The sequence below is a fragment of the Xiphophorus maculatus genome, chromosome 2, assembly GCF_002775205.1.
Source record: "Xiphophorus maculatus strain JP 163 A chromosome 2, X_maculatus-5.0-male, whole genome shotgun sequence".
Taxonomy (NCBI): Eukaryota; Metazoa; Chordata; class Actinopteri; order Cyprinodontiformes; family Poeciliidae; genus Xiphophorus; species Xiphophorus maculatus.
In genome coordinates, this window is record NC_036444.1 from 3,225,610 (window position 1) to 3,238,945 (window position 13,336).

Consider the following 13,336-nt stretch of genomic DNA (forward strand, 5'->3'; position numbering starts at 1 on the left):
CTGAAACCATTCATGTGTGGGGTTGCTTCTCAGCCAAGGGAGTCGGCTCTCTCACAGTCTTACCTAAAAACACAGCCATGAATAAAGAATGGTACCAGAATGTCCTCCGAGAGCAACTTCTCCCAACCGTCCAAGAGCAGTTTGGTGATGAACAATGCCTTTTCCAGCATGATGGAGCACCTTGCCATAAAGCAAAGGTGATATCTAACTGGCTCAGGGAACAAAACATAGAGATTTTGGGTCCATGGCCAGGAAATTCCCCTGATCTTAATCCCATTGAAAACTTGTGGTCAATCATCAAGAGACAGGTGGACAAACGAAAACCTAGGAATTCTGACAAAATGCAAGCATTGATTGTGCAAGAATGGACTGCTATCAGTCAGGCTTTGGTCCAGAAATTGATTGAGAGCATGCCAGGGAGAATTGCAGAGGTCCTGAAGAAGAGGGGTCAACACTGCAAATATTGACTTGCTGCATTAACTCATTCTGTCATTAAAAGCTTTTGTTACTCATAATATGATTGCAATTGTATTTCTGTATGTGATGACATCTGATATACACACATGAAAACCTGAGGGCAGCAGATCATGTGAAAATATAATATTTGTGTCATTCTCAATACTTTAGGTCATGACTGTACAGAGCATACAGGGGGAAAACCAGCTGACCAAAAGTGATGAAGCTCCACTTAGGTCGCAAGGTAACAGGGTGAGTTTCTGATTTTGAATGTTACATCCTGGACGTTTTTGAAACGGCTCATTTTTGAGACACTAAAAAAACATTTACCTGTTACCAAAAACCAGCTGGGAGGATGTTTTTTAAGCGCTTGGGCTGTTTTTACAAGCAGTAGAGACCCAAATGAAAGTATAAAAATAGGCAAAATTCATATTTTGCATGTTTTTATGCTTCTATTGGGGTCTCTACTGCTGCACCACTTCTTGCAGTCTTGTTGGTTCTGCAGGAGGCTCAATTTCTCCTTTTCAAGGATGTACAGTTATATAATTGTGCATTGTTGCAGCTATTTTTGCATGCGAGTGTTAAAAACTCAAGAGTTGGGAGCGTGGTCAGTTGCAGCTTATTAGAATTTAAAGTGACAGACACTCTAAAACAGCTCAAAATAGACAGAACTAAACAAGTGAATCTCATCTTCTGAGAATGATTTTGTGCAAACAATGTAATGAACATGTTTTGTATAGGACATAGATCTATCCTAACCTGTTCAAGGAATCATAATAGGTTGGTTTAAGACATTTTGGGCCTTAATCTTTGATACACGGGTTGGGTTTAAGACTTTTTAAGGATGCACACACACCCTGTGGTGGGGAGGAAGTGGTTTCTAACCTGCAAGTTGCTGCGAAGCTCAGACAGGAAAGTCACAGGTGAGCGAGTCTTCAGGTAGGAGTCCAGATCCTTCTTGAACTGAGACGGCATGACGCCTGTGAAGTTGGTGAGGATACGGGGAGCGATGTTTATCTCGCTCAGCATGTCCACCTGAAGGAACAGTGGAGAATTAAATTCAATTCCAAATCTGCAGCTGAATAACAAAAGTTAAAGTTTGGAGCTCAGTTTGGTTACCTTTAGGTTGGGTGTGAAGGGATCCGGAAGCCTCATGTTGCGTGGGAAGGCACTGAGGATAAGGTTGCGGAGCTGGATGCAGTTGGGTGGGATAACATCACAGAAGCCATAATGGTAATCACAGAGGAACTCTGGGAAATCATGCAACAGGACCAGAAGCACCCTCAGTGTGCCCTGAACAACAAACAAGGAGACATTTCAGGCAAGAGAAGCATTAGATTGCTGCAAACTGCTAAATGTGTCATTACTATTCAGTTATTCAAACTTTATTCGTGGCCTGTACCTTGTAGAGGATTTGCATAGGTTTGTTGAGCTCTACGTTCCTCAGGAAGGGAGCCAGATACTTAAAGAGGTCAATCAGCAGCTGTGCGTACATGGGCCAACCCTGAAAGAGGTCCGCCGTCATTATTTAATCTCCGACAGATGAAAACAACCGGTGTCTGACAGAGGGGGGATACAAGATGCTCCTACCTTCTGCTGGGGAGTGTGCGCCAGCATCCTGGCAATGAAGATGCGATGGGAGATCAGTTCCAGCCAGGCGTACACGAAGCCGGGAGCTTTGGTGGGTCTCAGGATGTGGAACGTGTTGCTGCAGGGAAGAGCAGAAACTTAAAGAATCTGATTTCACAAATAATGAAGCAAGGGGTTACAATATATTGACATTCTGCAAAAGCAGTGTAGTCATTGTCCTGTTACCTATTAGCTGCTAATACAACATTCTTTGGTCTAATTTGTCTTTTATCTAATGTTCTTTAGGAGCTTTGTTTTTACTCCAGGAAACTGATATATGAATTTAAATGTTGCCCAAATTTAAAACATCTTGTTTGATTTACCAGAAGGCAGTGAGTGTCTGGAAGTTGATGGTCTCCAGGACGTGTTCGGGCGCATTGAGCTCCAACAGCAGCATGATAAAAATGCGATGGTACGGCAGCTGCTGGAAGTCTGTGTGACGGACATCGTGGTCCTGGATCAGCACTCCGACAACAATCCCCAGGACCTGAAGCAGGACGGAGCAGTCGATTTTTACTTCCAGATTAAGATGGACTAGATGATCATCAAGCAGAAAAATCCAGCTTACCTTGTTGAGCAGATTGATCTTTGTCACGGTGTTGGTGGCCTCTCCAGAGTGCTTCACTAGCAGGGCTATGAGCCGGACGAAGGCATCCAGGTTGTGGTAACATTTGGCTCTGATGATGGCTACGCTAGCTGCTGGGTTGTGCTGCTGTTCAGCCTGTGCACGATAGCTGATCTCCACGCACATTTCTGTGCACAGCCGGAAGAACCGCGTTATCAGGTCGTCGGTCTTCAGTATGCCCTGCTGGTGCATCTGAGGAGAAAACAACCGGGGAGGATGTGAGAAACAGCAGCAACTCATTAATTCATTATTTCAACATTAAATTATCTTCAGATCCAGAGAGGAACGATCTAGAGTCAGCGCAGCTTCAGATATTAGAAACTAGAAATCAAGCTGAAATTTGAGAGTAGTGATGGACTCCGACCTGAACCTTCAGTCACATAAACACATTTACAAAATTGGCTTCTATCACCTGAAGATCATTTCCAGGGTTACAGGACTAATGTCCCGGCAAGATCTAGAGAAACTCATCCATGTGTTTATCTTTAGTTGCATTGATTACTGCAACAGGTCTGCCTAAAGAAAAATCAATCTTCCAGCTGCAATTGATCTGGAATGCTGCTGCTGGGTTTCTGACTAAAACCAGCAAGATAGAGCACATCACCCAAATCTAAAGTCTCTACACTGAGAGAATAGATGTTAAAATACTCTTAGTTTATAAATCACTGAACGGCTTAGCACCACAACACATTAAAGATTTGCTGCTGTTCTATCAACTCTCCAGATCTCTCAGGTCTTCTGGTTCTGGTCTTCATTCTTCCCAGAACCAAACATGTAGAAGCAGCATTCAGCTTCTATTCACCACAAACAAACTTCAAAACAGCTGAAACACTGAGTTCCTCAACATTTAGGCTAAAAAAAACCACCGTTTACAGGTGCTTATGATTGATAAATGAAACATTAATCAACATATTTGATGTGCACTGACATTGGCATTTAACAAAATGCAATGTGTTGTGTTGTATTATGTTTTTATGAAATAAAGCACTTTGAACTTTCTATTACTGACGTGCTATACAAAGAAACTTGTAACTTGAAGACTAAAGCCTGTAAAGGAGTGCTAACCTGGCCGACGAAGGCAGAGAAAGCTTTGGTGCTGTCCCTGCCAGCTGCAGCTGAGTGATACAGGTTGACCCACTCTCTCAGCAAGTACTCTGCCTTCTCCCTCAGACCTGGAGGATCATCGTATTCGGAAGCTTGGGAAATCCCAGAGTGCATCATGAAGTTGGGCCCTCCGTGTGCTCGGTCAATCATGGCTTCGTAATTGGAGCGAACGACATCCATCAGCTGGGGAAGCCTGAGGATGAGCAGCGAGTTAGCAGAGGTATAAAATATCAGGATAAACTTCAAATTCATCACGGCAATCACACAATTAACCTTCTTGTTATTGATAATGGTCCAACATTTTAGTAATTATCTTTTCCAAAGATCTTATAACAGTTTTTATAGAAAAGAACAAATATTGTTCTTTTCTGAACAAAAGGTTTTTATTACATTTATTGAAAAGAACACATATTGTTCTTTTCAATAAATGTAATAAAAACCTTTCTTTTTTTGGTTACAAGTCCTTAAAATCCTCAATGATTTAGTTTAGTGTTGAGTCTGGATGCTCTTTTACACCCGAATGAGTCAGAATGAAGTACCTGTACTCAGATGTAAATATGAAGGTGAAAGAATAAACATGAAAACCTTCAGTGCATGTGGGAAAAGATTAAAATACAGTCTGTAAACAAAATATAAGTAAATAAATCTGGGCTTTTGTGGACAGCACTTCCTGACTTAGTTTTAGTTTGTGAATGAGGTCATTACCCCTCTGGTGCGTTGGCTCTGGAGTGTGCGCAGGTTCTCATCAGAATCTCGATGGTCTGGAAGAGGTCTGCCTCGGTGACGTGGCTCACGCTGCGCTCGTCCACCAGCAGCAGCTTCACCAGCTGCATGGCGAATGCGACCGCCATGTAGTGGAGTCCATTTTCCATCGACTGAAAGACGATATAAATCAGCTTAGTAAGGCCTCAGACGGACTAAACGGAGAAAACCAGGAAGTAAAGTCAGCATTTCTACCTGCGCCAGGTGCACATCGTACTGCTGCATGTTCACCAGATGGTTCCTGATCAGAAGCTCCACTGCTTCCACGTTATACTTGTATTCATCCCGACATTCAATCAGACACCTATAAACACACAGAGCAGATTTCACATCAGGTTTTCATTAACAGAGCACACGAGTACACTTTTCACAAAGTTAAATTCAGGCACTTTTCAAGAATTGAGGCAAGTTTCCACAAAAAGTTTCAATTCACTGTTAGATGATATAATTTATTACTGACATTAAGATCTTGCGACAGTATTTTATATTCTACAGCAGGGACAAAGAAAACTAAAATATAACAAAAATGTATGTTTTGGAATGCGTCTCACTCACACCTGACTGGTCTGAGAACAAAACACTAAGAGTAACAACGTTGATCAATGTAAATAACATAAGCCAGCCAATATTTATATTAATTGCACATATCAATAAATCACTGAGCCATTTGGAATAATATTCTTTAAATTGGAACCTGATTTATGAATTGGAATCCAAATAAATCATGTCAAGATAAATGACCTTCTTGCTCAAAATAAATTGTAATTTATAAAGAAAGTCATTAAAAAAAAATCTTTAAAATATGCTCTCACTAAGTTTTCTGGCTTTTAGTAAATGGACATAATTCTGTTAATTGTATCTGACCTAAAACAAGAAAAGTTTAGTCTGACTTAGCTTCATACAGCGAGAAAAAACCCACCTCTTTTTATTAGGTATATGAAAATATCTGGTTTCAACAGTAAATAACGCTTTCCAAAATTAGGCTTTTAATCAAATGTTAGATTGGACTTCGTTACAAAATTGTTCAATCAGAATATCAAATACTTCAATGAAATTCCAGCATTTTCGTAGATTGTGTACAAACCCTGAAAGATACCGAGTCCACAATATACAGTTTTTAGTATTAAACTCTCCAAAAATACTGAGGAGTGAATTTACCTGGTAATCTGCTTATTGCACCACTGCGGTCCGTAGGCCCGTCCATCCTGCAGAGCTTTCAGCACCAGCAGGTGGCACTCTCTGTAGCGAAGCAGCAGGTCAGCATCAGCACCACTGGTGGCGTCCAGGAGACCTTCAACGGCCTTACGAGACAGAAAGCAGCTTGGTTACACATCAGGAGCCTCATACGTTTCCACAACAGCCTCAGCTGCCGGGTGTTTGCTACTGAAGCAGTCCTACCTTCTGCAGGAGGCCAAGGGCAGCAATGCCATCCCTGGAGTTTCGCGCCAAAGCCACGGCTTCCAGCAGGTTCCGCAGACCCTGGGTCAGCGGGTTCATGGCGAGCGCTGGAGGAATGGCATGAAGGTGCTGCTCCAAGTCTGTGATGCATTTATCGTAGATCTGAGCCACGTCGTCAGTGGCCCAGGCTTGTTGCTAAGCAATGAAAAGGAAATAAAGTTAAGATTATTTAAAGTTTTTTCCTGAATTTCTAATTTAATTACATTTTATGGGGTTCTCAGAAGGTTTGGAATTACGGGAAGGGGTTAATAAAGTAAAGCAACTTATTTTCAAAACGCCTGTGGAAGAAACGATCACAAAAACCCCCACAAAATTAAATAACTCAATGTAATTACAAACTTTATAGAAAATGTCATTTATTTGAGACCTAAAATGTATTTTAATTAATGTAATGACATCCTAAGATCCTGTTGATGTTTTCTAAGTATAATCCAAACTTTCCCTTTTGTTCATTTACCAAAATTTACCTTCATGGGTTGAGCCAGGAAGCCAGTGGGTTGGGAGAGATCGTTGCTGGGTAAGAAACCGGGAATGTTCCTCGCAAACTCTTCATAAACAGCCAGCTGTTTAGAGTCCACTCCTCCCACCTGAGACAGAGAGCAGCGGTGAGGAAGGTTGGACGAGTGCTAGCTGGTAGCTTCATGACCAGGCAGTGTGGCGTTGTTACCTTGAGTCTGATCTGTTCCGGCATGCGCTCAGCCTGGTAGGTTAGGACGACGGGGTCACAGTAGCGACGGCCTTCCTGCCGTGCGTGCTTCCTCAGCTCAAACTCCTTCAGCAGAGAGCAGATTAAAACAATGATGAGTAAAAGGCGTTTGGAAATACCTTGCTGCTGAAATGTGCTATACAAATACATTTTTTATTTGATCAACAATATTAAGAATTACCTGAGGTTGTTTTGTTATACTTGAAATTATATTTTACTTTTTCACCAAATTTGAATTATCTAAGGATTCTGTTTAAATTTTGTGACTGACTAGACGAAAGGACAGTAAACTAGAACATTTAAAACAATTCTATAAGGTTCCATATTGTATCAAATTTCACCAGTTTATACTTAAAAATAGGCTGGTGAATAAATTTTTGTTATTTAAATTACCAGTATAATAAAATATGCATTATATTCACAAATAGGAGTGAAACACATAAAACTTGAACACATTTAACAATATTTTTTTCAAGCGTCTTCAATAGATTCAGAATTCCCATGACTAGGAATTTATATTCTATATTCTACCTACTAACAGATGCCATGATGAAGAGTCAGAGTTATCGACTCACTGTGGCCAGCCGCTTGTCCATTTCAGGTCCAGCTTTCTCCACAGCAGTTTTCTGGATGAAGCAACAGGCCAGTTCACAGTTATCCTGAGCAATCCTGGCTGCAGCCTCCTCCATCATTTCTCTCTGCTGTGGCGTTGGTGCCTGGTGACAACGACAAACACAGAAACCATGAAGGACTCGGACATGGAAAGAATAAACTGTGACGTGCGTGAGCCGCCAGTGGCTCTCAGCTCACCCTGAGCGCCGCAGCAAAGCTGTTCTTCAGATTGGTGGCGATGCTCATCAGCAGCGGCTCGCGGCAGGTGATCATGGCCATGCCAGCGGTCAGGTTTCTCATCATGTGGTGGGCGGCTACGCGCATGCGAGACTCCTCCGAATCCAGGGCAAAGTCCTTCCTGATGATCTGCTCACATGTTGTCATGGCTATTTTGATGGAACGGTCCACCACGGGGTGCACCAGCTCCTGGACCGCTCGCTCCACAGACTGACGCACGCACTGTTTGAGCTGAGGATGAGCCTGCAGCAGAGCGATCTGCAGGCAGGAAGGAGAACAAGATCAATGTCAGATCAACTGAGAGGAGTCCGCTGGACCAGTGGATTATATTTATAAAGTATCTATCTAATTTTCCTGGGATCATTAATATTAGATTGACTTTTTGACTTACGTTGACATTAATGTTGATATGTGGAGCCAGGCCTGCCAGGGCGTAGACATTGATGTCATGGTAACTGAACTGAGGCGTGGGCGGCCCGGTGGTGGTGCAGGTGGTGGTGGTGGCAGCTGGGGTTGTGGAAGGAGCTGGAAACGGAACAAAGTCACCTGTTGGCCACAAAAAGCAGATCAGAAAAACAACAATAAGTACTTCAGTAAGTCATTTTAAAGCTGCAGTATACAACTTTTATAAAAAAATATTTTCTACATATTTGTTGAAACTGTCACCATGTTGTCGTAGAGGAATGCATAAGAATCTGTGGGGAAAAAAAGTTAAAACCTGCTCTGCCTTCTCCCAGTGCTAACTAGAAACAACCAATCAGAGCCAGGAGGACTGTCTTATGGCTGTCAATCATGACTGTGTGTGCGCAGCTCCCTCCCTGGTACCATGCAGCTTATTCCTGTCAGCAGTCTGCCGTGAATGCTAAGGTTAGTAGCATGGATCTTATCGATGATAGAGGATAAATAGTTTCTGTGACGGCGAGTTGTTCCTCTGCTTTTTGTACATTTAGCAGCGTGTTCAAGAGGATGATTGACAGCACTAAAACCTGCCTCCCGGCTCTGATTGTTTATTACCAAAAGTGGTGTACTCATTCACACAGCAACAGTAGCTCAGGGAGAAGCTTGATCTTTTCACAGATTATCTGTCTCTTATTATAAAGTCGCAATGTGACGACATTTTAACAAAGATGTTAGAAACTTTTTTTTTTCAAAAGTACTGCAGCTTTAATGCACATTTTACTTTAAAGCTACAAAAGGTTTAAATTTATGGTCATTTTTTCAGTATATTTCTGAAGATTGTGAGAACAGAAACTTGGCATAATGTGACAACCTGTGGTAGGAGGTGGCAGGATTTCGTCTGGAGGCTTCGCTTCTTTCTTTGGTGCAGACAGCTGCTCCTCGAGGTTCTTCAGCTTCTCTTTGTCCTTCAGCAGGTTCCCTGGCTTCAGCTCGTTGATGTCCAGAGACAAGTTCTTGCACAGAACTTCAATCTCAAACTTCAAATTCAACTGAAGAAAAAAGATAAGAACAAGAAATGAGAAAAAAATGGCTCCATCTTGGATACTGTAATGGATAGAAAACAACTGAACAAATTACCGCCACTTTATGATACTGTCAACAGTGAACCACCAACTCCAGGTCAATTCCCTCCCTTATTTCCTGTACTTTAACAACTGTGTGCAAGTGTATTTTCATTTTTAATTAATCTTACTTTTATTATAGTTCTTAACACAAAAAAACGTACATATTTTCCATGTACACCCTGTTTCTGTTTACTAGATGCACCAGTTACCACCAGGCCCCTTGTTGAAATACATTAAATGTGTCACATACACCAAAATCCCAGTTGCTGATTATTCAAATATTCAAAAAAATTAATCTAATCTAGTCTGACTGCCATTTTCCATTTTAATTAAAAGTGGTGACAAACACTTAGTAAACAAAATAGTTTACATAGCGATGATGTAAACTATGGCACAAGATCAGTGAAACCTGCAAGAAAACCAGAGCTGCTCCACCTCTGGGGTGGGGGGAGTTATTTACCTTGAGGTCATGTTCCTGATGGAGCTCAGCGAGAACATTCATGATGGCCATAGTCCAAGGGTTCTGAGGCCTGAAGACCTGCAGCATGAAAATATATATTCAACAATTAAATCAAATGTTATTTATATTGTACATTTATAAAACCACAGCACAAGTTTTGTACATAAAATGTCAAAAAGGAAAAGCTCGAGAACTACAAAAAACACTACAAAGTTAAAAATCACATTTCAGATTTGATGTTTTTTGGAGTCTTTTTGTCCCTGATGTGTTTATAGAGAAATACAAAAACATTTATGTGTAAAAATCAACTTGAACTGACACATTAAGCAGAACACATTCATCCACTTGCTCACCATGCTCCGTAGGCTAGACTCCAAGACTTTGGCCACAAAGGGAACCACATAGAGGAGCTCCTGCTGGCCTTTCACATAGGCTTCTAGCAAGAGAGATTTGAGCTCCAGGTCCTGAAAAAAAGAGGGAGAATGTGCTTTAAGCTGCTGTAGGAGGACATAAACTGTGCTAGTATTTACAGAATGATTCCAGTTCTTACTGTGTAGAGGATTGGCTTGTTTTTGGCCAGAGTGATCATGCCCAACCAGTGGCCAAGGTTCTTGAGCAGGGAGCGATCGGAGAAGTTAGCAGCTGCTTTGTCAGAGGTTAGAAGCACCTGTCACAAACAGATGGGCAGAGAGAGATTTGACTAATTAGTATGGCAATGCCTGCAAAATAAGATCGAACCTCTTACAGGGACTAAATAACATTGTTTTAAAGTGAAGGTGTACCTTGATATTCCTGTAAGTTTCATTGAGAACCATCTTGACAAACTCCGGGTTCTTCAATGTGTCCAAAAAGTTGGAATAGAGACTGTGAAAGTTTGGCTCAATGCTAACGCGCTTCATCACTAGGTACTGAGACACCCACGGCATAAACTCTTCCTTCACCGTTTCCTTCAACTCCTCTACCTGTTTTTTGAAAAAAGAAAACAGGTGTTGCTTAAAGAGCAAAGAAACATCAGGGAATAAAATATTTTTGGTTATGTCCTCTTTGTCACATTGCTCAGAAAATATACAGATAGATACAGGTACGGACATAGGGTAAGGGTTAGGGTTAAGTTACAAAGAAAGTATTAGGATTCCAACTAAAACTTTTTAATAAGTAATGCTTTAAAATTCAAAGACAATAAACATGCAAAATATTGGAAATAATGAAAAGAGAATTGAAACAAACTTCCTTCTGGAATTCAGAAATTATTTAATTGAAGAACAGTATTTGCTAATATTTGAACATGCTAAAGAGAAAAGTACAGTGTGAAACTAGAATGAGTTTAATGATCACAAATTATTTTCTTTCTTGGTGAGCTTTAAAATGTAAAATTATATGGACTGAATGCATACAAGTTGTACCAAACTTGTTCAGGGAACAGCCACAGATAAGACATTTAATTTTCTAGTTCTTGGGTTCCACACCCCTTTCTGATGCCGCCCTGGTTAACTGCCCACATTTCAAAAACCACCACCGTATCCGCAGTTTCAAAAAATCTTTTGTTTTAAACCGTGCAAACACTTTAGGTCAACAAAGGTAGTTTAATCTGTGTTATGCAATATTAACACGTAAAAATGTTCAGATTAATTGCAAGTGCCAATGTAGACATCCCTGAAATTAAAAAATAAAGATAATCCGAATTTTTCTTTACCTTCTGTGTCATGTTGGACTGAGAAAGGTTGTTGAAGATGAAAGCAATCTTCTCTTGGACATTCTCTGGAGGTTCTACAATCCGTTCGGTTTGATCCGTCGCTACCAGAAGTGTGTCGATGTTGGTAGTGTTTATGGAAGGCTGGAGGGAGAAACCAACGTTTGTGAGCGTGTTGTTGCAAATTAAGGATAAGAGTTATAACATCAAACCTACAGGCATATCCTTCTTGAAGGTGCTCTGCGTGGGCCTTGAGATGGTGCCTGTTTTGGCTGCAGTGGTCGTGGTGGTGGTGGTGGTGGTAGCCAGTGTACTGGGCTGGCCCGGCTGGGGGGCTTTGAGGTTGGGCGGCTGCTGGGACTGAGCCTGAGCGTGGGCCAGGGCGACGCTTCCAGGTGTAGTGATGGATCCCTGCATCTTCACCGGAGGGTCACGTGACTGTTGGCCATACTCGATATACTGCACACACAGGATGTTTAAAGAAGCAGAGCGGGAGAGTTAATCTATATGAAGGCGAGACGCGGTGTAGCCCTACAAACACTCAGAGAGCATCATTACCTCTTGTAAATGGTGTGGAAACTGCAAAAAGTGAGCAATTGAAGCCAAGTGTTGACAGTACTGAGGGTAGTCTTTAAGTCTAGAAATAGAAATTATATCCATTAGCCTTAAACACATTACATTTCACATGAATGACAATGAAAAACCTATTTAAAGACCTGTTTTTGAATCTATCCAGTGCAGCAATTCCAAAGTAATACATTTTGGATCCGAATGGTTTCCGTAAAGCTTCGAGAACGTATCGCAGGGCCAGACCCAGCGCCATGTAGGTGACCAGACCCTTCTCAATGATGCCACCAAAGAGGCAGGCAGTGATGTGCAGTTCTTTGTCCGGGTACTGAGGGAAGAATCGGTATTCCTCAAATAAGTTTCGAAGCATGCAGTTGAACACCTCTCGTTCTCGCTTGATGGTCGAGTCCTTAAACCTCTGTAGCATCTCCAGAACCTGGAGAGAAACAACAATATTTAGAGATAAAACACCAGAGTTCACACAAAACATAAAATCTTACCAAGCATTTCTCGTCTAGTTCCTGGATATGTGAATATTTTAGTGTCTAGTGATTCCATTCCAATGTTTTCTCCATTTGATAAAATGACTGATAGTTAAATCATTAGACAAAAAGGATGAACAAATGAACAGAATGTCAACATTTAGACAAGAAGAGGAAATAGAAAGTTTTCCAGATTTACACCAAAGGCTTTTAATCCAATGTCATTTACAACTTAATGAGTTTATTTAGTGTATTCAGTGACAGGAAGTAAAAACCTGAAAAAAATATCATTCAAAGTGGTGCTTACTTCGTCCACAGACATGGTCGGGTGAGGTGGGTGGTTGTAGATACGCTGGAAGTAACTGTTTGCTTCGTCGTCGATCTCCTTACTAAAGTGCTGGTTAGCCTCTGGCCACACCTGAGAAAGATCAGCTACAAAAAAGAAAGAGCAGAAATAAAACCTTTAAATTGCACCGTAGCACAAATTTAAAGTCTTATGAGCATCAGCACTGACTCAATTATGAAAATAAGCCCAATGCAGTAATTTAAAGGTATCTTTTAAAAATAAAAGAAAGTTTCTTGCAGGATTTAGTATTTACAAATATAAACACTGCCAGAAACATTTTTATTAAAATTTTGACATGACGGTACAAAACATTTCCTGATTTACGTCTTATTTTTTTAACCCTCTGGTTTAAATTTTTTTTGGCAATGGAACCAACATAGATCACCTCAACTTCTAAAGCTTCAAGTCATCAAATCTGCATACAATTCCCCAACAGTAACTGTGACCTTTGTTTTGTTAGTGAAAATGGAATTGACTGACTCCAGAGTGTCTAAGTCTGTGTGGGAAGCCTGGGATCAGAACTTGATCCCAGGCAGATGTTTCCCTAATTCAATGACATGATTGGGAATTGAGATCAAAACACAAGAAGTACATTATAGATGGGTTTCAGCACCAAAAAGTAAATAAAAATAAAATAAAAAACATCACTTGAGATGCATCGATCAAGTTCTGCATGGCT

General features: G+C 41.0%; 1 protein-coding gene across 7 annotated transcripts in view; it reads right to left on the bottom strand.

Annotated features, from left to right (window-relative positions):
* Positions 1-13,336, bottom strand: part of cnot1 (CCR4-NOT transcription complex subunit 1) — a 30,407-nt gene that overhangs the window by 2,828 nt on the left and 14,243 nt on the right. For 4 of the 7 annotated variants that reach the window (XM_014472138.2, XM_023345704.1, XM_023345689.1 and 1 more), the window contains exons 20-45: positions 12,619-12,743; positions 11,979-12,265; positions 11,821-11,899; positions 11,479-11,721; positions 11,266-11,406; positions 10,355-10,534; positions 10,123-10,239; positions 9,926-10,036; positions 9,573-9,650; positions 8,860-9,037; positions 7,981-8,135; positions 7,551-7,847; positions 7,316-7,456; positions 6,702-6,806; positions 6,502-6,621; positions 5,975-6,169; positions 5,735-5,877; positions 4,772-4,880; positions 4,520-4,689; positions 3,776-4,007; positions 2,654-2,902; positions 2,409-2,572; positions 2,047-2,164; positions 1,859-1,960; positions 1,576-1,749; positions 1,342-1,491 (exon numbers count right to left, since the gene is read on the bottom strand). In XM_014472138.2, coding sequence (XP_014327624.1) covers positions 1,342-1,491; positions 1,576-1,749; positions 1,859-1,960; positions 2,047-2,164; positions 2,409-2,572; positions 2,654-2,902; positions 3,776-4,007; positions 4,520-4,689; positions 4,772-4,880; positions 5,735-5,877; positions 5,975-6,169; positions 6,502-6,621; positions 6,702-6,806; positions 7,316-7,456; positions 7,551-7,847; positions 7,981-8,135; positions 8,860-9,037; positions 9,573-9,650; positions 9,926-10,036; positions 10,123-10,239; positions 10,355-10,534; positions 11,266-11,406; positions 11,479-11,721; positions 11,821-11,899; positions 11,979-12,265; positions 12,619-12,743 — 4,163 coding nt within the window. Of the gene's footprint in view, positions 1-1,341; positions 1,492-1,575; positions 1,750-1,858; positions 1,961-2,046; positions 2,165-2,408; positions 2,573-2,653; positions 2,903-3,775; positions 4,008-4,519; positions 4,690-4,771; positions 4,881-5,734; positions 5,878-5,974; positions 6,170-6,501; positions 6,622-6,701; positions 6,807-7,315; positions 7,457-7,550; positions 7,848-7,980; positions 8,136-8,859; positions 9,038-9,572; positions 9,651-9,925; positions 10,037-10,122; positions 10,240-10,354; positions 10,535-11,265; positions 11,407-11,478; positions 11,731-11,820; positions 11,900-11,978; positions 12,266-12,618; positions 12,744-13,336 lie in introns of all 7 variants that reach the window. The other 3 variants (XM_023345696.1, XM_023345682.1, XM_023345664.1) reach the window with 1 other exon arrangement.